This window comes from Ailuropoda melanoleuca, chromosome 1, assembly GCF_002007445.2.
Source record: "Ailuropoda melanoleuca isolate Jingjing chromosome 1, ASM200744v2, whole genome shotgun sequence".
NCBI lineage: Eukaryota > Metazoa > Chordata > Mammalia > Carnivora > Ursidae > Ailuropoda > Ailuropoda melanoleuca.
In genome coordinates, this window is record NC_048218.1 from 119,586,899 (window position 1) to 119,611,555 (window position 24,657).

Consider the following 24,657-nt stretch of genomic DNA (forward strand, 5'->3'; position numbering starts at 1 on the left):
AAGTGGGCAGGCAAGCTCGGGCCTCAGGGAGCTATAGGCAGCAAACCCAAAGCCCGTCTCAGTGAAAACGGTCTCAAGACCATTGGCCTCTCCAGAGACAAGTGTCCCTGACAGTGCCCAGTTGAATAGACTAGAAAGTTGTTGGTACCCCCATTTATCTATCATTACCCCAGTCCTAAAGGGGAATGCTGGCAATTTGAATTGCTGTTGGCTGTTTTTGAGCAGTTTAGCTTGTCTGGACTATAGGAAACATGGAGGGGAAGAGGGAAAGGAATGACCTCTTCTCTCTAGGCACGGTGAGCTGTTTTACCACAAGTCTGGGCGCTCAGGGCAAGGTCCCTCTTGCCTGCAGTACAGTTTCGGCATCCACTGTGAGACCAAGTACTCCCAAGAGATGCCAAATCAGAGATAATCTGCAATTTGTTTGGCATCCCAAAAGGAATTAGGCTAAGAATCAAGAGGAAGTCAGATGAGATGGTGGCAAAAGGGAGGGGCAGCCAACAAGAGAGGAAGTCCAGGTATGCATCTGGGAGAGTGGACCGGAATCCACATGTGGGCAGCTCTGGGGCTTTTTATCCCACAGCCAGGAATTTGCATGGGCAGCAGCAGGATGCCCGATGGACCTTAGAGGGCATTCCCTTCTCTCAGACCTGCAGTGTGGGGGCTGTGCGTGGACAGTGAAGGGGCAGGGAAGTTCAATGACCCTGCTCCTGGGGGGCTGCCAGCTGGCACTGCAGATGGCCACCATTCCAGTAAGGGTGGACAGAGAGTTCAGGTGTAATATTATCATGAACTTAAATAGGTTTTGATTGTTTTTCCTTTGAATGTTATCCTTTCTGGGCCCATACTAACAGCACGATGATAAGCTCAGGTTTTGCTAAGCTCAGCTTTATTAATGGACCAGGGGAGGTCTCAGGCCTTGAGTGTCCACTCTCTGGTCATCTCCATCATTAATAAAGGGGAAGGCACAGGTGCAAATGCCATCGCTGGCCGCTAGAGCCCTGATCTGAAGCAGAAAGACGTTTCCCTCCAGTGATGCTATTTGATCAATGCTAACATGGCTAATGTCTTTGGGCGCATGCGTAAAATACAGGCCTCGTGGCTAATACAGGATTGGAGAGGAAAGAGTAATAGAAAAATGAAGAATGGTTTAGTTCTTACATTCTCATGAGCCAAAAAATGTGAAAGAGATTTTTTTTTGTACCCTAGTAGCAGCAGCGGATTCTCCCCGTTCTCTCTGACTTCTTTGCTCATCCTTGCAAGGCAATCACTTTGTGGGCTTTATTATTTTACAGTCATGGTGAAAGGACCCCTTAAAATAAACTCTTTTCTTAAAAGCTTTGTGTGTTCCTGCTTCACGAGGCTTCCTAGACAGTGAGAAGTCAGGGTTTAAGGGACAGGAAAGTGGAGCCTTTCAGGGTTCCCGGTGTGCAATAAATGTGCTGGAATTTCAATGGATTCCAAAGGCGTAACAATAATAGCATTAAGAACAGGCCAGGGCCTTTGATGTTATTGACAAGAAGAGGGAGAGTGTGGGCAAAGGGGCCCCTGTCATTTGTGTCCTGAGCTTTTAAACTTTTGACCTCCAACCTTTTATGTCAAAGAGCTTTTTCCATATGGGTGTTAGCCCGCTCAAGTATCCCGAATTCACTGAAGCAGCAACATTTTCTTGGCGGGAAAGGGCATTCGGTGTCTTGGAAAAGGGCCAGCGTGGGGAGGTTATTGCTGATCGCCCACCATTGTCTTCCCGGGCTGGGGGGGCGGCGGGGTGGGTGTGGATGGTGGCTTCGCATGGCCCAGGAAGTGACTGGCCATGTGGCAGATGGCCTTGCAGGGCTGGAAGGTGAGCGGCAAAGCTACGGTGTAGCCCCTCGTGTGCAGACGCCTCTTTGGACCGGCCCCGTGCGTGTTCTGAATGTGGGGAGCACCTGGAATCCTGCACAGGGAGGATTCCAAAGAGATGGCGGAGTACGTATTGCTGGAGGCCTGTGCGGTGATGGGAGTCCTGCAGCGGCCACGTGGGGACCGGCCTGGTCCACTGCCGCCATCCTGTGGCCCGTGGCCTCAGTTTCCTTCCCAGTCTTCCCTGCACCCTTCACTATTCCTGTAGTAAATATCTAGTGGCTTCCTACAAGGATAGGTGTGCGTCTTCTGGGCCTGGGACGGGAAGTAGGCAGTCCTGATGTGACAGTGTGCCGGGACAGGGATGCCTGGTATGATCACGGAACAGAGTAAGCGCCCGTCTTCTTTATGGCTGTTCATCTGCCCCAGCCAAGCTTACAGTTCAGTCTTGAGTCACCCGGTACTTGTGCAAGGGAAAGCGCTTGAGGAAGGGCACCAGGGCCCTCTGAGAGCTTAGAGTCTAGTGGGAAAGGAGATGGAGGAGTGTGTGGAGCTGTGGATGGAGTTGCACAGGTCATCCATGGTGCTCCCACACAACCCGAATGATGGAGAAGGGAAGAAGGAACAAGCATTCCCTCGGGGTCCCTGGGGAAGCTGGACTAAACAGGTGGCATTTGCATGAATCTCGAAGACAGAGTAGGGGTTGAGTAGGGGGGAGTTCATTCTCCACCAAGGGGACAACGCCAGAAACAATGAACGGCTGCCCACGGGAAGTTTCCTCCATGCAGCCCTGTCGCTGGGGGCCTTGACCGCCTGTCTGGGGTTGCGCTGGATTGGGAAGGTGATCCTGGGCCCCTGAAGCCTGGGGGAGCAGGCAGGGACACGGCCAGTCTAAGTTACAAGAACAGAAGTCTGGAGAATACAGCGTAGATAAGAAACGGCAGAAAGCCTGAACCCTAGCCGCCTCGGTAGAGCCTCAGAGTGCTGGCTTTGGGGTGAAAAGACTGGCGTTTGCTTAATGACAACGGTCACCATTTCTCTCGTCTGAAAAAAGGGGCGTACTCGTCATACCTGCTCCCAGGGTCGTAGGGAGACATAAATGAGATCATGAGTCTAAAAGACTAGTACAGTACCTGGCACATATTAAAGTACTCATAATCGTGACTTAGTAGTAGTATTAATTATTGTTAATGAGATAAACCTTGAAAAACCTCTGGTTACTGAGTGATGGGAACTGGAAATGCGGTGGATAGTGGAGTTTAAAGAGGGGAGAATAAAAAGTCTGTCTTTTTAATCAAAGATTTATTTATTTGAGAGAGAGAGAGAGACACAGCGTGATTGGGGGAGGGGCAAAGGAAGAGGGAGAATCCCAAGCAGACTCCCCGCTGATCACGGAGCCCAATGCACGGCTCCATCCCAGGACCCTGAGATTGTGACCTGAACTGAAATTAGGAGTCTGATGTTCAACCAACTGAGCCACCAGGTGCCCCAAAAATCTACTCTTCACCCGTTTCTTGTCTGATATTGAACCAAATGAATACGTGCCCCATTTATTTCTCATTGGTTGCAAAGACGCCAGCCAGCACACCCCTGAGGTCACTGCTGGTTTTCCATTGCCATCGAAATATTTTTCACATGGACTTGGAGAAGTGGCCTCATTCTGTGCCGTGAACTCTGTAGACACAGGTGTGCTCCCTGATGCTCCGAGCGTCAGCCCCGTCAATCTCTGCCCCAGTCGGGTTGGGGCTCCTCATGCCTCCTGCTTCAGAAGTAGGGTTGAGACTCCAGTGGGGGCTTCATGGTGCCTGGAATTCTGCTGTCTCCAGAGTGCTCGGCCAACAAAATATAAAACACCAACTTGGGTCACAAGACCCAATGCAGCTTTGGATAGATCATTTAATTTTCTGAGCAAATAGTGGAAGTTTCCCCTGTTAACTCTCAAGATGGTCATGATAATAGGAAATAAAGAGAAACAAGGCTCAGGGGAATAATAATAAAGCTTTGGAAATCATTCTTGGGGTTGCCAAGAGCATCCCATGAGGAAGTGTGTACGACTATAATAAAATATAAAGCATTGTATTCCTTTGCCATCACATTTCGCTACCTGCTTCTGCTAATTTTGCAACACTGAAAAAGTGTTTGGGAGCTCTTTTTTGAGTAGATTTATTTTGGATAGTATACAACTTCTAGACCTTACCTTTGTTGATTAATTGTTGGCTTGCTAACTAAACTGGCAACTTTTGAGTCCATTGTACCTCTAGGGTCTCTCTAGTTAGATCCGAGATACCAAACAGTTTTCCTGCCAACATTTCAGCCTCTGCTTTCATTTTATTGGCATTAAGAATCCTACTGCATGTTTTTGGAGCTATGAATTTGGCTTTTCAATTATGCTGTACCAGCAAATGGCCGTTGATACAAGACTTTGCGATTAGTAATCAATTCCCATCTTTTAATTTCCAAGCTTACTTATTGTCACTGGAAATACACCATTAGTATATTTCAAAGTAAATGGATTTGCCGCTCTTAGATGTAGTGATTCCTTGTGTGTTGTCATGTGATTTTCTCCAGAGAATTCTGCGCTTCAGGTATAATGGCTATGAACCGTCTCTCATTTCTTTGTGCTGCCTTTTCTTCTGTTTACTTTTTCTCTCCTATCCTGGCAGGAAAGCTAGGACAACAAAAACGTCATGGATGCCCATATATGGGATCATAGGCAAGACACGTTCCAGAGACTGGATGGAAGGATTCCTTTAGTTGGCCAGTAGGTAGATGTGGTCTGTTTCCACCATTGGGAATCTGGGCGATGAGATTTTTAGCTGAGAAATGTGCAAAACCTTGCTGATGAAGGAAGTTGGAAGGAACCAAAAAGGGAAGAGATCAATTCTTCGTTCACTACCCAGTGCACATTCTAGGTGGTAAAGGCAGAGAGCTATTTGTCATTTTCTTGTGGAAATATGTAATTGTGTTTGTTAAGGAACATGATATGGATGGGTGATGGTATGACCAGAGTGTAGTGCCGAGTAGCATTTAGGTCTAAAATATTAATTAATTTAATATGCCTACATGCTTGCATGGGAGAAATGGTAGAAAGATTGCTGTTTGAATAGTGGGGAGTGCCCGTGGAAATTTACACAAGAGTGTTCAGGAATGTTGTATAGTTGCTAGAAATAAAATTGATTGGGTTTTAGAAGTAGGACAGGTTTTGTTGTTAATTGGCTTTCTATGAAGGCGCCTGGGGGGCTCAGTTGGTTAAGCGTCTGCCTTTGGCTCAGGTCATGATCTCCAGGTCCTGGATCCAAGCCCCACATCAGGTTCCCTGCTCAGCAGGGAGTCTGCTTCTCCCTCTCCTTCTGCCCTTCTCCCCAACTCATGCTCTCGCTCTCTCTCGCTCTCTAATAAATAAATAATATCTTTAAAAAGAATAATTAGCTTTCTATGAAGCTTTGTGTATATTTTATTTAATTTATAAGGAAACTTACATTTGCAAGTGTTTAATGATTATTGCCATTATTTGCTAAATTTATAGTCAATTTCAGCCATCAACATGCTTATCTTAGAATTTGTTTAGGATAGGTTTTACTAAAATCACAGGACAAGTATCTTCTTTCAGAATAATTTTTAGTATGGACACTTCTGCTATAAAAGATATTTGTAAGTGACACGGATTAGCATCTAAGGACTTTACATAGGTAGGTAGTGCTATCACTCAAAAACTACGTGGATAGGGAAGAAAAAATCTGTGGGCGGTTTTTCTGGAAGGTAAGAATTTCAGAAAATTACTTTATTGTGGTGCTCTAAGACAGTGTTCATCAAACAGTCTTCTGTAAAAGGCCAGGCAGTAAATATGTCAAACTTTGTGGGCCATGTGTTCTCTGTCATAACTAGTCAACTCTGCCACTGTCGTGTGGAAGGAGACATAAGCAGTTTGTAAGCAAAAAAGCACACGAGTCTTTTAATAAAACTTCATTTATAATCACTGGCCCACATGCAGTAGTTTGCAGATCCCTTCCGTAGCATATTCTTTCCAAGGTAAGGCTCCTGCCATAGTATAAAGTAAGAAAATAATAGATCTTTTTTGTTTGTTTGTTTGTTTTTAAATGCAAGACATTTATAGATTTCTAGAGTATATTAGAACCAGTTTCTTAAAACTTGCTCCACGCTACGGAGGGTCTTAAAAACGTTAATGACACTGCAGATGTTTCCAGTTCTATGTCACATGCATGTGAGACCACGAAGAAGATTCCTCATGTGCCTTGGGGTGAGTCTGCTGGGTGTTCGAGCCAGTCCACTGGGTGATGTCTCCCTCAGGCCACTGAGCCCTGGCGAAGGTCTCGCAGGCTCCGAGGTGACCACTGGAAATGCCCAAGGCAGACAAGGCAGAGACAAGACCCCGGTGACTCTCCACCTTCTCACTGTAGGGAGAGGGTCTCTCTCTCCCTTTCTCTGGCTTGAGACCCCTCATTTGATAGTCACCTGGCGATTATTTTGGTTTTGGCAGAAAGGCTGTTGGCCACATGAGATTTTAATGATATTTCTGCTGACAACAGGCGAATGAGTGAATTTGAGGGGCCTGGACATTCCTACGGGCAGGGTTTGACCCTAATGACAGGAAAAATAATCTCTACTTCTGGTCTCGAATAAGTTCCAAAGTGAGTGCGCAGACAACTTTAGCATTTAAATAAGCCTGGAGAGCTTGGGCAGGGGGCTCCTGTGGGCTCTGTGTGTGAGCAGTTTCTGGGTCCTTCCGGCCCCTCAAGGACCCTCTGTGAATTATACTCCTTTCGGGCACTAAGTGAGCCAACTTTGATCTTTCTTTTTTAATCTGCAACTTCTATATGGAAATTTCATACCTTAAAAGACAGTTTTCCAGAATGGCATCTAAGAGATCTTCTAGCCCGAGGATACTCAAACTATTTCTTGGGAGAAAGCTGCAACCGCAGATAAATCTCCAAGTGTCTTTCTCTGGCTACAGGTTTTACGATCCACCCCGGCTGTTGTGAAGACCTAAAAATCAATGCCTCTCGTTCCTAATGAGACCCTTGATGTGTAGCATGATGACATCCAGCATGAAATCGAATGCCGACAACTATACCCAGCACAAATATTTTTACTATGCATTTCAATTTAAACACGTGTCAAGCCGATTACATATTTATGGGGTTTAAAGACTATTCGGCTGAAGCCTCGGATAATACGCGCTCTTCCAATCTCAGTTCAGTACAAGAGGAATGTGGTCTAATCGTCAAGCCTCTTGCAAGCATGCAATAAATCATCTGTGCAGCCATAAGCATGTACAGTTGACTGCTTACCACGGCTCTGCAGCCTCCCCCCCCCACCTGGTAGAATTTTAATTCCCTCGGTAAAATTGATTCCACCAGTTCTGCCCATTATTCTCCCTGTCTTCCATTTAGCCCGTTAGTTTGCTGACAGTAGAGTACACAGCACTTAGCAGCTGGTTTGTGGAACCATCAGTCAGGAAATTGTATGATAAATAGGAGGTAGCCAGGTCTGCTGGCACTTCCTTCTGCTTCAGCAGTTCTCGCCCGACTTTGCAAAAGTCATCATGCGGTGTTTTGTGAGGGGCCGGAGCTGGAGACGGCTGCGGGGCGGGGTCTCACTGCACACGCGCTTGAGTTCTGTGCTCCGCAGCCACGCGCTCCGGGGTAAGTAATCACCCGCCCGGGAGTGATGACGGTGGCGGCTGGCGACAAGGGCCTGTGCTTGTCTTGTGGCTTTTCTTGGACGGCTTCTCGGGCCCGCGATGGAATACGCTGCCCATCTTGCACATGCAAATGACAGGCCAACATGCAAGGAAGGCACCCAGCGCCGGAGGATTTGGGAACTTGTTCTCTGTTCGAGAAATGTGGGAGGGTGAATGTCGTGCAATGCCACAGACGAGATGGGACAGATCGTACTCTTTTTCATTCTTCGTTGAGACCGTGAAGCTGTGCTGAGGCATGTCTTGAATTGGAGGAGGGGTGTTGCTTTGCATTTTTCCCGGCAGGGAGCTTGCGAGCTGTGATCTCCCCTGATCACTAACACACCAGGAATACTTGTTTGCATAGACTCCATGAGTCCAGGAGAACTTATTTTAGACTCGATCAAGAGGGGAGCAAATAGAAGCAGTAAAATACTTAAACTGAGACCGGAGGTGTGTGCTCAAATCAGATCAATTCCATTAATTTCTGTTCTTTATTTACCCTAATTCCACAATGCAGAGTTCACGGATTTCCTTAGGACATAAATAAACACGTGGTCTTGGTCAGAATGAGCTTTTAAGCTCACAAGACACCAGACTCAACAGTGAGAAAGGACGATGAATGTCCCAGTAATCGTGTCTTCCATTTTCCTCTCAAATGGCTTTGCTGCGCTTGGCCATTTTCTCTTTCATTCTGAAAGGAGAGAGGGCGAGAATACGAGTGAATTAAAATCTTGTTAAAATACCCTCTCGTTAAAATAAGAAGGTGGCAGTGTCTTTTAAATGTCCACGACATCCCTACAGGTTTTCTTGGGGGGGGGGATTTTTATGCTGCTTGGGTACACTCTTGATTTTATAGGATCAACACATTGGTCTTCACCTGCGTGCACATAATCAGCAAACTTCATTATTAAAACTCAAATGAGAAGAAGGAGTGTTGCTTCCGGGATGTATGAGGCAGATACTGAACGTGGGATAAATTCACGCCTTTTGAGCCCTGTGTATGTGAAAAACGCAGATTTGTGCCTTGACATAATTCATCATTGAACCCACATAGAGGAAATCAGATACAGTGGACACCCACTTATCTGGTAGAGAGAATTTAATCACACAGACCACAGCCAAGAGCCAAGAAGGGAAGAAGTGAAAAGATCTTCCAACTCTGATGACGTACTTGTCACAACGTCCCTCAAAATGGCCCCAGGAAATGTGTGGGAGAAACCCTTAGGAGACGGCTCAAGACTTTATGAATGTTTGACTGAAACACAGTGTTCGTGGCCTTATTTCTCTGAGTTCCAAGAGCAGATAACGTGAGCTGAGTTCGAAGTGCACGGGAGGCAAGCGTGTTCACGTGACCGGGGCCACTGAAAGAGCCACCCCCACGTCTGGTGGCCAACCTCCTCACTCTGGACTCAAAATCTGTTGCATTGAGGCCTGTTTCAAAATTTAAAATGAGGAAATCCTTACTGAATGTGTGTCGGACTTTCAAACTAGTGAAAAAGATTACTCCACTCAATTGTAGGTTGTTTTAAGAAGGATGAATACTTTTCATCAAAAATGGTGACGTGAAATTGGACATTTTGGCTCCGCAGGATGACTGATTTGGGGGGGGCCCGGACTGAGTTTGACAGCAGTGCCATCAAGATTTGCATTACAAAAGAGTAACTCCAACACCCTTCAAATAATAAGTCCTAAGCAGTTCACTTAAAATAGAATTGATTTTTTTCGTGTGGAATTTATACAATGTACAGTGTGGTAAGTGAGGAGGTGGTTGGAAATCCCTCACCTGTTAAGTTTCCAGAGTGGTTATTCTTAGTGATATCACAGTGACAGTGGCATGGCCCCATGATGATTCCTAGCCGCCCTGTTGGCCACTCCCTCCCACCTTTTTTTTACCACAAGCCCTGCATAGAGTCAATAAGCCTTTGCGTCACAACATTCTTCTCCCAATCCCAGAGGTTTTCCAAGAAAGGTTCCACATCTGGTGGAGCCATAGCTTCGGGCACTGCCTTGCTTCTGTCAACACCGTGTCAATAGTTTTTCACTCTTATTTCATTATTTTTTTCTCCTAACCTGACTGGTCGAATCTCAAAGGAAGGCAGCAAGGGCAAAGTTCAAACAAGGGAAGTGAGATTTCATAATTTTTTTAAAAGGTTGCTATGTTGACATTCTAAAAGATTCTCGTTGAAGAAAATTTAAGAGAAAGAGAAATGTATAGGGAGGAAAAGGAAAACAACAGCTGAATCCATCACACACACACACACACACACACACTACTCAGACACAGGAACTTGTGCACATCCTTGGTGCGGGTGGGGTTACACCTTGTCCGTGTTTGGCACAGCCCCTCCCTCCCATCTTGAGGTGCTGTATCACTTCTTACAGACACAGCTCAGAACCAGGCTAACCTGTAGATTTGCTGTCCTTGTCCTCGTGTCAGGACTGTAGAAGTCTGCCCCAAGACAGGAAGGAGGGGAGTGTGCATTTAAATGTTAAAATCGTGCGTGTGTGTGTGCACGTGTGTGTGTACCATCCCTATGTATGGAAGTGCATACATACATGTACATAGACCCATGGATTCTAGCAGGGTCTTTAGAAAAGACTCCTTCCTTTAAAAAGCATCATGAATAGGAGAGAAACGAAACTAGTGTTTATTTAGTAATAAATAGTAAGAATAATAGTAATAGTAATAATTCGTTTTTGTCTAAATTTCACTTGACAGGACAATTATAAAAGGAAATATGTGTCTTGAAATCTGTTCCTTTTGGTTTTGTGGTTCCCTTCAGCCCTTCCCTTCAGGGGGGGACATGCCTTATTCCCCTTTCTTGCTTTTCTGTGTGGGTTGTCGCTGCATTCCTCACCCCCACATCCTCGGGGGCAGGTATGAGGTGCTTGGTCATGTTCTGGGGTCCCCTGTGGCCTCACCATGAACTTGGAAGAGTGCTTCCGCAGATTCTCGAAAGCGCACTTAGCCTACGTTGTGAAGGAAGCAGCGTGGGGTGGTGTCGTGGGTTGGGGTTCTGTTTCAAGCGTTGCTTTTATACATGCTGGATTTTCTTTCTGTTTCAGACCCTTCTCATCTCTTCCCTGCATTCCACCCTCCTGTACCAATCGATGCGAGACATCACGAGGGGCGTTACCATTACGACCCATCTCCAATTCCTCCACTGCACGTGTAAGTAGTAAACCTTTACCCATTAACAAAGCAGAACAGACCACGAGCTTTTCCTGTCTCACGACGTTTGGTTAACAGTGTGGCTCCTGGGCTTTGAAGATGGGGTAGGAGTTTAAGATTTACTTCTGAAATATGGCAAGCCCGACTGTTCCTGGGCTCACTGAAGCAGATCCCCATTGCTTCCTGAAGAATGCCTGTCACACTAGGTGGCTGGCAAGTATTCAGTGTATATTTGCTGACGTGTGTTCCGTGGGCTGTAAATGCTAAATTAAAAAGTCAAGGTCTAATGGAAAGTTACCCCTCGGAATATGTATCTGGGAGAGATTGGGTTTGAAGTTTTTCATGCTAACATTCCCGGTACCCCGAAGTCCTTCCTGTCCCGGCAATCACAACGAACTGTCATGAAGTTTTTGTGGTAAATTCTCAGGGCCCCCACGGTGTGTACAGCGACAGGGACTTGACTGATGGAAAGGTCTCCCAAACAGAACCACACACGTGCGTGACTGTATGATTTACACAAAGACGAAGGGAAACGATGCCGGTCACATGCATTAGAAAAGAAAGCAGAACGTTTCGGGGAAACAAATATTATCGCACTCAGGTTGGGGGTAAAAGGAATCGTGGGCTTCCACGCTGAGATGGCACGCTCTTGTCGTCATGTCCGGAAGACCGTCTGGTACTGTAATTACCAGAGCCAGCGTCTGGGAGGGGCCACTCCTTCCTATCGGCCTTGAGGTATACATTTAGTCAGATCTGGTAATCACCCTTCATTAGGAGACAGTAAAGTTAGAAAAGCACGAATAATACTTTGAAGAATAATGCTGGTTATTTAGATGGTAGATTGCGTCTCCATGGCCATTAGTTAGGCTGTGTAATTACGTATATGCCAAAGAAAAATGAAGTTGTTTTAAAACAAGTCCTCCTCTGTGAACAGAATTAATTGATATTAACAGCCGTAACTACATGCCCAAGTACACATATAATATTTTACCAACAGTTTTTTGGATCCATCCCCCATTATTGAATTGTAATTTCAGAGCAGATTTGCCTGGAGGTAAGTCATAAATCTGTGTTGCAGCCTTCCATGAGCATTAAAGGAGAAGTGGGTCTTTATAGAGAGAGAATACAGAAACTTGTGACTTATTCTTTGACTTTTCACTGGAACACAAGTAAGTGTTTACAGGGTTCTGAAGCCTGCTAAAAATATACTCAAATAAAACCATGAGGCCAATGAAAAACCCCTCTACAAAAAGGGAAGGAAATTCCAAATTCAGGCTGAAACATGCCATGTAATTCAGCCTGTGGTGTGGAGGCTTTGTGGGGCAGATGGGCCCACGAAGGTCCTCGACGAGGCTCTGCCCCCATGGTACAGAGCCAGCAAGGGCCAGAGCAGCCTTGGAGATGCACGTGGCTGATTCCTCCCAGACTCCGGTCTCTGTGATGTGGTAATTTAAATCAGATTTTCTGTGGAATCTCAGAAGTCTTTACTCTTTCAAAAATCCTGTTATAAACTTCCAAGATAAATGAGTTTATGTGATGGGATGAACTAGTTCCTATGGGTCCATTCTAGTTTGCCTTGTTATTAAATTCAAATATTAATTTAACCAATAAAAATCCTGAGTCTTGGTTCTTTGGCAGAATACAGCAATAGCAAGCCTCATATAATAGCCATACTTTGTGTGGTGGGCCCGGATTCCTGTACCTTCCATATTAGCTCTCACCTGTGATAAAAACATCAGAAGGTGAGGCAGGTCAACTTTGGAAAGTCCTGGGGTTGGGGGGTTGCATTTCAGGTATGACTGCTGAGCTGGGATTGTTATAGGTTTTAGGACTTCCAGCTTTTCCCTTCACACAGTTGACTGAATGGTTCTCCAGCTGCCTAAATGGCTAGTTATCAAAATTTGTAATGTCAGGCTGGTCGACCACCCCGAGGCCCTCAGGAGAGTCCTGGAGGCTTCTGAGAGGGAGCGTCATTGCTGCGTGAAGAGTGTAGTGAGGAGCTGGGTCTGTGGCCACTGGGGACTGCTAGTCCTAGCAGGGTTCTGGATGGGGACCCCGAGCTTATGCACTTGGCTCTGGGAGGCTAGGACCCATCTCTCCCATGCACCTTTGTAACACGACATTCTTTCCACGTCACCCTCAGTGGCCTTCCCTTGCTGCGTGGCCAACTCCTGCTTCAACTCCTCATCCTCAAGGCCATCTCTGCTGGTGTCCCCACGGCTGTTGCTCAGAGCGCCCCATGTGTGCCTTCACGGTGGTGCATATCCCCTTTCCTGGCGGTGTATTGTCTGCTGGTCACCGACCCTGCTTGCTTGTCAGGCAGTACCCAGCACTCGGCCAGGCACCTGGTGAAAGGTTTCCACCTGGGAGACGGGATGAGCCGGACAGCTCCAATCCCCCCACACTTGCTTCATTTACACTCACCTGTTCTGGGAACTCTGGTAACATGCCCTTGCGTGGGTCGGTTTCATCCCCTGGAAATGTGGTTTTCTGCCTTTCTCTCCAAATCGAAGGAGGAGTTCAATGAAGTCCTATACGTGTGCGCACTCTTCAGGGCACAGAGCTCTAAACAAATGCTGGGAGTTAGCATTCGAGGCAGTGGGGCCCGAGAAACACTGGCCTCACTCAGTCATGAACCCCTTCCTTGCTTTTGGGCCTTCTCAGGTGCTAGGAGTAGATGCCTGTGATCCTTTTAGGAGGGAAGGGTCGTCTGGGCAAGTATGGCTCCGTTGCTGAAATCATAACAGCACCTCTCTGCTGAGGGCTAGAGCGGTATCCTGGGAAAGTAAAATGATTTGATCTAGAACTCAGGTTCCAAAATGCTTGCTCTGTAACCGTCTTATAGAAAAAGAGATCAAGAGAGCTTACAGAGATTTTAGAATAAACATTTTTAATTATATGAGGACAAAATTTGGGGATATTCTCATTATTTTGTACACATAATTGTCCTTCTGGTGCCAGCTTTAAAATTGAAATTATAAGTCTCTTGAAAACGGGATTTGTGTTGATGATGGAAGTACCGGCAGATCTCTGTTTAGAAGGACGGCAGGCGCTGTGATAATTATGCTATCATATCCTATCATTAAAGATTCTATTGAAAGAGGTTTATAAATTGCTCCTCTTTTTAGATAAACCACCCTATATTAAGGCATCAACGATATGGGGCAGAATTAAATTAAAATCTCATAAAATGAAATATGTTCCGTATTAGCTGTTTGACACTTAATTTGCCTCTGAATGAGTAGAGGAGATCACAAATTAACCTGCCTTTGTTTTTCCAACCATGGCTTATTAGGTGTTAGAACAACTACAATTACAGCCTAATAATAACCACCAAGCCTTATAAATATGTACGGAAATGCGTCCATTTGTGTTAAAAGAAACCAGCTAGTTAAAGGCAATGCCTTTTGCTTACTCTGCCTCTCTCTCGGGGCATTATCCACAGGGCATGGTCAGGCAGTGGAGACAGAGCATAGAAACTCACATTGTTTCGAGTGTCCTGGAAATAATAGTAGAATTTCTTGGTATTTCTTTTCTTAACTCAAAATCATGACTTTGGATTCATGGGCTTATAGGTGGGACGGTAGAAAGTAGGTATCTTCTTTCCCTGAGTTGTCACAGAAAGATTGTCCTAGAGAATGTAGGATTCCTGCATTATGTTCATTTAATTCAAGTAGTTTGGAAGTGAAGAAACACTGGAGGTGGGGAATTTCCTCTTTTCTTCAGAAAGTTATTCTCCACTGACTTCACCAGAACTTGTGCCCGAAAGATAAATTAGAACATCTCTCACGCTCTCGAATCGTTGGCTCTGACCAGAGTCCGTGTTTTATTAAGCCATACAGAAAGGTGCAGTGTTTTGGAAGAATATCAGTGAGTGCAGTTTACTAGATTACTGAGATTTTTTGGAGCGTTCACGACAGAACCTGAATGTGTATCCAGAGTGGAGCTGATTTTTCCTTCTTGCTCTTCTCTGTGTCCCATGTCTTGCATCGTTCCCTTCAGGGCTGTAGCCCTGCATAACTCCTGGAGGTGTTATTGTATTCTCTGCAGGTGCACAACGGTCTTGAGGCTAAAAGTCACTGCTTGCTTTCAGATTTCACTTGGAAATTTAGACAGTTGCCATATTACGCTCCCTTCCCCCAAAATACAGTTCTATGTTCAAGTGACTACTTTTGCCCTAATGAAGAAAGTACTCTTTCTCTTGCATTTTGAGTGTGGGCTTTAAAAACAAAAAAAAAAAATTAGTGTTCAAATTCATTTAACGATATTCCCTTTTAAAAGCTAGACATAAAGTATTCATAGAAACCCAAATTATGAAGTTTTAAATTCTGCTTTTATTCTGGATTTTCTCTTGGGAGAAGTGTCTGTATCTACCTTTTTGGAGCCAGAGTTTTCTCATTTATGGCCCAATATGAATTGAATTTCAGACAGTCCATTTGCTTCATACTGAACTCTGCAATTCATTTTCCAGAGCAGGATCCTTCATTACTAATCCATTGCGACCATTCAAGCCCCACAGACCTTTTTGCTGGCTGAGCCGAGAGCAGCCCTTGTCTGGAGCTGGGGGTGTGAACAGGGCTGCACCCCCAGCCAGCAGTCACGGAGGCTGTGACGCTTCACCACCTGCTTCCCTCATTCATCCCAGAAATCCAGCTTCACCCTTTCTCTTGTGGGGGAAGTGGGCACTCGTGTTTGGTCTTCTTCAGCAGCTCTTTGTCCTCTTCCTTGAGTCATCGTGGCTCTTTCCAGGGCCACCTGAGTCCCTGGAATTCTTCCACCTAAGGAAGAAGAGGTGTTCTTCCTACTGAAGGTGGTCCATGGCCTGGGCCCTGGGGAGAGCACTGCAACAGCAGATCCCTCGTGTTCACTGTGAAATAGAGGGCTCTGGAAATAAGGCTTTGCCCCATGATTATGATGGCCTTTTAGGGATGACAGCAGGAGGGTGACTAGCAAGTTTGGCGCATGAANGGCCAGGCACCTGGTGAAAGGTTTCCATCTGGGAGACGGGATGAGCCGGACAGCTCCAATCCCCCCACACTTGCTTCATTTACACTCACCTGTTCTGGGAACTCTGGTAACATGCCCTTGCGTGGGTCGGTTTCATCCCCTGGAAATGTGGTTTTCTGCCTTTCTCTCCAAATCGAAGGAGGAGTTCAATGAAGTCCTATACGTGTGCGCACTCTTCAGGGCACAGAGCTCTAAACAAATGCTGGGAGTTAGCATTCGAGGCAGTGGGGCCCGAGAAACACTGGCCTCACTCAGTCATGAACCCCTTCCTTGCTTTTGGGCCTTCTCAGGTGCTAGGAGTAGATGCCTGTGATCCTTTTAGGAGGGAAGGGTCGTCTGGGCAAGTATGGCTCCGTTGCTGAAATCATAACAGCACCTCTCTGCTGAGGGCTAGAGCGGTATCCTGGGAAAGTAAAATGATTTGATCTAGAACTCAGGTTCCAAAATGCTTGCTCTGTAACCGTCTTATAGAAAAAGAGATCAAGAGAGCTTACAGAGATTTTAGAATAAACATTTTTAATTATATGAGGACAAAATTTGGGGATATTCTCATTATTTTGTACACATAATTGTCCTTCTGGTGCCAGCTTTAAAATTGAAATTATAAGTCTCTTGAAAACGGGATTTGTGTTGATGATGGAAGTACCGGCAGATCTCTGTTTAGAAGGACGGCAGGCGCTGTGATAATTATGCTATCATATCCTATCATTAAAGATTCTATTGAAAGAGGTTTATAAATTGCTCCTCTTTTTAGATAAACCACCCTATATTAAGGCATCAACGATATGGGGCAGAATTAAATTAAAATCTCATAAAATGAAATATGTTCCGTATTAGCTGTTTGACACTTAATTTGCCTCTGAATGAGTAGAGGAGATCACAAATTAACCTGCCTTTGTTTTTCCAACCATGGCTTATTAGGTGTTAGAACAACTACAATTACAGCCTAATAATAACCACCAAGCCTTATAAATATGTACGGAAATGCGTCCATTTGTGTTAAAAGAAACCAGCTAGTTAAAGGCAATGCCTTTTGCTTACTCTGCCTCTCTCTCGGGGCATTATCCACAGGGCATGGTCAGGCAGTGGAGACAGAGCATAGAAACTCACATTGTTTCGAGTGTCCTGGAAATAATAGTAGAATTTCTTGGTATTTCTTTTCTTAACTCAAAATCATGACTTTGGATTCATGGGCTTATAGGTGGGACGGTAGAAAGTAGGTATCTTCTTTCCCTGAGTTGTCACAGAAAGATTGTCCTAGAGAATGTAGGATTCCTGCATTATGTTCATTTAATTCAAGTAGTTTGGAAGTGAAGAAACACTGGAGGTGGGGAATTTCCTCTTTTCTTCTGAAAGTTATTCTCCACTGACTTCACCAGAACTTGTGCCCGAAAGATAAATTAGAACATCTCTCACGCTCTCGAATCGTTGGCTCTGACCAGAGTCCGTGTTTTATTAAGCCATACAGAAAGGTGCAGTGTTTTGGAAGAATATCAGTGAGTGCAGTTTACTAGATTACTGAGATTTTTTGGAGCGTTCACGACAGAACCTGAATGTGTATCCAGAGTGGAGCTGATTTTTCCTTCTTGCTCTTCTCTGTGTCCCATGTCTTGCATCGTTCCCTTCAGGGCTGTAGCCCTGCATAACTCCTGGAGGTGTTATTGTATTCTCTGCAGGTGCACAACGGTCTTGAGGCTAAAAGTCACTGCTTGCTTTCAGATTTCACTTGGAAATTTAGACAGTTGCCATATTACGCTCCCTTCCCCCAAAATACAGTTCTATGTTCAAGTGACTACTTTTGCCCTAATGAAGAAAGTACTCTTTCTCTTGCATTTTGAGTGTGGGCTTTAAAAACAAAAAAAAAAAAAATTAGTGTTCAAATTCATTTAACGATATTCCCTTTTAAAAGCTAGACATAAAGTATTCATAGAAACCCAAATTATGAAGTTTTAAATTCTGCTTTTATTCTGGATTTTCTCTTGGGAGAAGTGTCTGTATCTACCGCTTTTTGGAGCCAGAGTTTTCTCATTTATGGCCCAATATGAATTGAATTTCAGACAGTCCATTTGCTTCATACTGAACTCTGCAATTCATTTTCCAGAGCAGGATCCTTCATTACTAATCCATTGCGACCATTCAAGCCCCACAGACCTTTTTGCTGGCTGAGCCGAGAGCAGCCCTTGTCTGGAGCTGGGGGTGTGAACAGGGCTGCACCCCCAGCCAGCAGTCACGGAGGCTGTGACGCTTCACCACCTGCTTCCCTCATTCATCCCAGAAATCCAGCTTCACCCTTTCTCTTGTGGGGGAAGTGGGCACTCGTGTTTGGTCTTCTTCAGCAGCTCTTTGTCCTCTTCCTTGAGTCATCGTGGCTCTTTCCAGGGCCANTTCTTGCTCTTCTCTGTGTCCCATGTCTTGCATCGTTCCCTTCAGGGCTGTAGCCCTGCATAACTCCTGGAGGTGTTATTGTATTCTCTGCAGGTGCACAACGGTCTTGAGGCTAAAAGTCACTGCTTGCTTTCAGATTTCACTTGGAAATTTAGACAGTTGCCATATTACGCTCCCTTCCCCCAAAATACAGTTCTATGTTCAAGTGACTACTTTTGCCCTAATGAAGAAAGTACTCTTTCTCTTGCATTTTGAGTGTGGGCTTTAAAAACAAAAAAAAAAAAAATTAGTGTTCAAATTCATTTAACGATATTCCCTTTTAAAAGCTAGACATAAAGTATTCATAGAAACCCAAATTATGAAGTTTTAAATTCTGCTTTTATTCTGGATTTTCTCTTGGGAGAAGTGTCTGTATCTACCGCTTTTTGGAGCCAGAGTTTTCTCATTTATGGCCCAATATGAATTGAATTTCAGACAGTCCATTTGCTTCATACTGAACTCTGCAATTCATTTTCCAGAGCAGGATCCTTCGTTACTAATCCATTACGACCATTCAAGCCCCACAGACCTTCTTGCTGGCTGAGCCGAGAGCAGCCCTTGTCTGGAGCTGGGGGTGTGAACAGGGCTGCACCCCCAGCCAGCAGTCACGGAGGCTGTGACGCTTCACCACCTGCTTCCCTCATTCATCCCAGAAATCCAGCTTCACCCTTTCTCTTGTGGGGGAAGTGGGCACTCGTGTTTGGTCTTCTTCAGCAGCTCTTTGTCCTCTTCCTTGAGTCATCGTGGCTCTTTCCAGGGCCGCCTGAGTCCCTGGAATTCTTCCACCTAAGGAAGAAGAGGTGTTCTTCCTACTGAAGGTGGTCCATGGCCTGGGCCCTGGGGAGAGCACTGCAACAGCAGATCCCTCGTGTTCACTGTGAAATAGAGGGCTCTGGAAATAAGGCTTTGCCCCATGATTATGATGGCCTTTTAGGGATGACAGCAGGAGGGTGACTAGCAAGTTTGGCGCATGAATAAATACCTTTCTTTCCAGGGAGAGAAGGTCAAAGAAAAGACGTGGCATTATGGTAAAAGCTTAGACAAAGGAAGGGCAAGTAGCTGGCCAGTACTGCTGTTCTGTTTCCTTCCCTCATTTCTTCCCACCTTCGCTGAATCCAGCACCTTGCATGCTGTACTAGGTGCAGACCTATCAGGAGTTATTCAAAAGCAGCCTGCAGTCTAGCTGCCTACTTAAAACTTTGTGATGGGCCCATAGGCATAATAGTGTTTTCATTCTTTCCATTCCCTTCAGTAAAGTACAGAGATTGAGCAAAACCTTGCATTTGTATCTGGGGGCCATACCCAGTGTGGAAGATTTGAAGAGAACAATTTAAAATTAACAAGGGAAAGTCCCCTTTTCCCTTCAGTGCTCTACCAGAACCCTTATCAGGGCTGGTAGAGTGTAGTGACAGATTCCATCACATAACTAGAGCTAATATAGGGTAACAGTGACATCCCCTTCCCCCCTGCCAAAAAAGAAGAAGGAGGAGGAGGAGAATAGGAAAGATGTATAATTGCATTTCTTGAGTACCAAGACCATCTGTGTGGGGTTTTTTTGCATCTGCTGGGCCAAATCCACACCTTATATACAGTAGTTCTTAAATAAGTGCTATTTTCAGGTATGATAATGGGCTTTTTCTCTTAGGCCACTGCAGGATCAGGGCCAACACCTATCCTTTGTTTTTGTTTGTTTACTCTTGTTAGAGTGTGTCACCTTTATGCCAACAAGTCTAGAATGCTGAGAACTCAAAATCAAAAGCTTAATAAGTGAATACGGTTGTATTAAAAAGTACCTCTCACGATGTCAGATGCATTCCCTGATTTTAAATCAGTTACTGGTTGTAAAAGTCCGGAGTTCCCTTATATGACATTTATTACTGGTTCCCAGGCCCTTCATGTGGAAGTAAAGCTAATGAAATCAGCAGCCTTCAGTGGAAAACCTAAAAAGAGCAGAATTTCAAAACTAAGGGGAAAAAGACATGAGTAGACAGCACAACGTGAGAAACTATACAGCGACCATAGCTTTTACGTGACACTTGTGAGTATTTAACTATGGGCCAGGCACAGTTTTGAGACTTTACATAATTATCTCCTGTTAAACTTAGAGCAGTGCAATGAAGGAGTTGACATGACCAGCCTCGTTCTAAAGCTACGGAGGCGTTGACGCCCAGAGGTTACACAGCTTGGGAGTAAGTGGTGCCCCAGATGTTACCCACCTTACACTTGACCTTCATCCTCCGCTCGTGAAAACCAGCGCTGCACACTTTGCTGGTCTGTGCCTACTGGACGAGCACAAGCAATTGTGACAACACCCGATGGGAAGTTTTCAGTGTCTGTGTCTCACGCAGATTTCTAAGGTGGGAAATAGGGCAGCGGGAAGATCTGTAAAATACCTTTTGACCTAATAAGCCTATCAATGGCCAGCAACATTAGATACGCATCGGTGTTTGCTGCTGTCAAATTTGTGAAACCAAACAACTGGACAGTGTACAGATCCAGCTGGAGGGCGTGGGGTGGTAAATGGTGACGTGTCAGCTTGGTGGCCTGTTGGGCCATGGTTAACGGGCGCGTTTGAGAAGAGCGGAACAAAACATGGGTAAATAATGATCAGTGATTCTATATAGAATAACTGTGTATTCTGTAGAACGTAGGCCATGTTGGACTAGGTCACAACCTGTGTCCGCCTGGAACCTTCTTCCTTCGAAGCCCCGTCTGTGGCTTGCTCCCTCACATCATACATTTCCTTGCANGTGTATTCTGTAGAACGTAGGCCATGTTGGACTAGGTCACAACCTTTGTCCGCCTGGAACCTTCTTCCTTCGAAGCCCCGTCTGTGGCTTGCTCCCTCACATCATACATTTCCTTGCACCGATGTCTCCTTATTGGAGAGGTCTTCTGTGAAGACTATCTAATGGAGTTTGGCAATGAGCCTAGTACAGCCTATGAGCCTAGTACTGCCCATGGCCTATGAGCCTATGAGCCTAGTACAGCCCATGGCCTGTTTTTGTGAATAAAGTTTTATTGGAACACAGTGACCACCCCTTGTTTACTGTTGACTCTGGTGGCTTTAGCAGTCAAGGGCCTGGTTGAGTTGGGTGCCTGAGACGACAGAATATGGCCCGCAAAACCTAAAAGATAAACTTTGCCAACCCCGACCTAAAATAACACCTTCTTTCCAGCCCTACTCTTTGTCCTCTTTTCCTGCTTTATTTTTCTGTCTTTCTTAATAAGCGAATGCCATGCACCGTATTTTCAACTTTTCGATTTTCCTACTGCTGATCCCAGCATTTTTCATTGCATATCCCGTCCAGTTCAAAAAGGAACATCCCTCTTCTTGTTTGGTTATCGTTTCTCACGCTTAACTGCAAGAATGTAAAGCCTGCCTAATTTTCAAGAACTACTTTAGACTACCTGCAGCCACGGATCCTTGTGTTAAGTATGAAAACGTGCGTGAGTTTCAGTTCCTCCACTTAAAACATTTTCATGAGCCGGCAGCCTAAATTCGGACCAGCCGGTACACATTACATTACTTTCCTTTGCATTAAGAAATGAGCACGACACAAAGTACACTCAAAGGGCATCACACTTCTTTCTGTTTTTGCAGGACTTCTAATGACTGAAATACTGAATTCGGCCATCGGCTGCAGAGAAAGCAGGCCCTAATTGTAGTGCATATTCCCAGAGTCAGAGTGGCAGCTTCCTGGATAAAAGCCCCGTGTTCTTTGTGCTGTGCTCAGCAGTCAGGTCCGGGAGCAGATATTGACTGGAGGCATTCACGGCCACTGGACCGGAAGCCGCCGGCTCTATCGAGCCTGCTGTCAAACCTGTTGCAGGGGCCTGGGGGGTACTGGACTGTAACAGACATTTTTCTCTGAGTACAATGCTTCCACTCATGTTAAGCCTGGCTTCAAAGAAAACAGAAATTTACTGCCATGGTTTTATTTATTTTTCAACATATGCGTTGGAGAAACTTGAACTTTTACAGCATTTGTCCCAAAGGGAAGACCCTTGCGGGTGAGTCCTGTGGGACGATGACCGCCCCAACGGAAGGGGCCTGCAGCTCTTCCTCTGCGGTCCTCTCTCCTTCGCTTAGGTAACAGAACCCGGTTTTTCCGACTAAACAAAGACATGCCATTTCCTATAGCAGCACAGCACGCTGAGTTCATTCCAGACCTTTCCCCAGAGGAACAAAGACCTGTGACACAGGCCTGCCTGTCACTCATTCCTTTTTGTTACTGTCGCACCCCCATCTCTGCCCCCAGCGAAATTCATACATCAAAAAATAAAATGGTCACAGACTTGTTTCCAGAAACCTGCTTGCTAACTTTCTGAATCCTAAGTAACAAATCAGCTAGATTTTGGCATCTTCGGTGATGGGAACTAAGCACGCTAAAAGGAAATAGCAGGGACGAGGGCAGTTTGGAAACTTGTCCTCTGAGTCCTAAAGTAGGGATGTCTGGGCAGCCTGTTCATTAGATAACTGTATTGAAAAGAACTCTGAAAGCAAAGTCTCCACCATTTTTAGTCTTGGTGTGATCTTTGTAAGAGACATGTTGGAATAGTAATGGGCGTCATTGCCTTGCACTTGTCCCATGGCCATGCTTCCCTCCTGCGCTAACCTAGATGANTGGTGTGATCTTTGTAAGAGACATGTCGGAATAGTAATGGGCGTCATTGCCTTGCACTTGTCCCATGGCCATGCTTCCCTCCTGCGCTAACCTAGATGAACTGGTGACAGTGCATTGGTTTCTGTAAGTCTGGTGTTGAGAAAAACGTCAAGTGTAATGCTAGCTCTCTCCCCCACACCTCTGCCTCTCCCCTCCTTTCCGTCTCTCTCTCTCCACACACACAGAGGAAGAAAAGAATGTAGAGACAAGGGTAAGAGGTGGCAGAAACTGCCTTTAGGGCATTAGAGTGCATGGCCAGGAAAGAAAAAAACAAAGGTCTGTAATCTAAACCCATAGCTTCTCTGAAATCCGATCACTTAATATTCTAGGTTATATAGCTTCTTCCATGTTTATAAGTCATAGATATTTAAAACTTTCTTAGGTAGCTTTGGAGAGATTACAGATTCCTTAGAAAGTTCTTGGTTGGGACTGTTCAGAGGGAATATAGGAAGTTTAGCCTCAATCCAATGATCTAAACGAATATCAAAGTGAATTGTGTGTGTGCAGAGTTGCAATTGGAGGAATTCTTTTACAGGTTCGCCTCTGAGAACCCTGCAGCTCTGGTCACTAGTCTTACCTGTGATCTGGTCCTAAGGAGCCCCGTCCTTCCCAGGCCCCGTCACCCCCACGTAGTCAGAGCTCTGCCTGAAGGAATTACGTTAACCGCGCACATGAAGTGGTCCCCAGGGCCTGACAAGTCTGATGTGTGTCTCCTGCCGCCTGGGAATGAGCTAGGCCCTAACCAGAGAACCACCAATCCTCTTCTCACTACATTCAGATAGTATCCAAATATTGCCAAGTTCATCAGAAATGAACAGCATCTCTATTATAGAGGGACTAGCAGGGGGGAGGCGCTGGCAGTTAAATGATCTGCCTCATTTGCAAAACAAACCACCCAACCATGTTGCTTGAATATGATTTACATTTTTAAGACCAAAGAAAGCATTCCAGGCTCACTAAAATGCTTCTCACCTCTATTCAGTGGAGTCTCTGGCTCTCCCATAGAACAAAATTCCCATATTCCTAGCCTACATTGTTTTCAACACAAACCATGCAAACCAGTGAAAGTTTTCAGACACAAATTCAAAATTGTCAATCAGTAACAAAGGCTATTGGAGCTTTAAAAGGGGCTCTGATTTTAAAAGATTTCTCATATCTGCCTGGGATAGAACAGGCTAATGTTAGAATTACAATTGGCCCTTGAACAATGTGGGGGTTAGGGACACCGACCCCCCCCAACCATAGCAATCGAAAATCTGTGTATAACTGTTGACTCCCTGAAAACCTAATCGCTAACTGGCCTGCTGTTGACCAGAAGTCTTAACAATAACATAAACAGTTAACAGGTATTTTTTATGTTGTCTGTGTTCCATACTGTATTCTTACAATAAAGTAAAGTAGAGAAAAGAAAATGTTACTAAGAAAATCACAAGAGAAAATACATTTACAGTGCTGTACTATTTTACCAAAACAATCTGGGTGTAAGTCAGTCTGCACATCTCAAACCTGCATTGTTCAAGTCCCGCTTAACAGCGGTTAAGCGTCTGCCTTCGGCTCAGGGCATGATCCTGGCGTTATGGGATCGAGCCCCGCATCGGGCTCCTCCACTATGAGCCATCTTCTCCCCCTCCCACTCCCCCTGCTTGTGTTCCCTCTCTCGCTGGCTGTCTCTATCTCTGTCGAATAAATAAATAAAAATCTTAAAAAAAAAAACAACAACTATGCATTGGAATGTATTGTTTATGTTACCGAATATGTTTATTGGATTTATTTTTTAAAGTAAGTATTCTATGTATCTTCGTTATTTTACTATACGTATCATATATACTCTGTATTACTCACAC

General features: G+C 45.1%; 1 protein-coding gene across 1 annotated transcript in view; it reads left to right on the forward strand.

Annotated features, from left to right (window-relative positions):
* GLI3 (GLI family zinc finger 3) overlaps positions 1–24,657 on the forward strand; it is a 278,170-nt gene that overhangs the window by 140,648 nt on the left and 112,865 nt on the right. Inside the window, exon 4 of the mRNA XM_002914138.4 lies at positions 10,610–10,715. Within this exon, the coding sequence (XP_002914184.2) occupies positions 10,610–10,715 (106 nt within the window). The remainder of the gene's footprint in view (positions 1–10,609; positions 10,716–24,657) is intronic.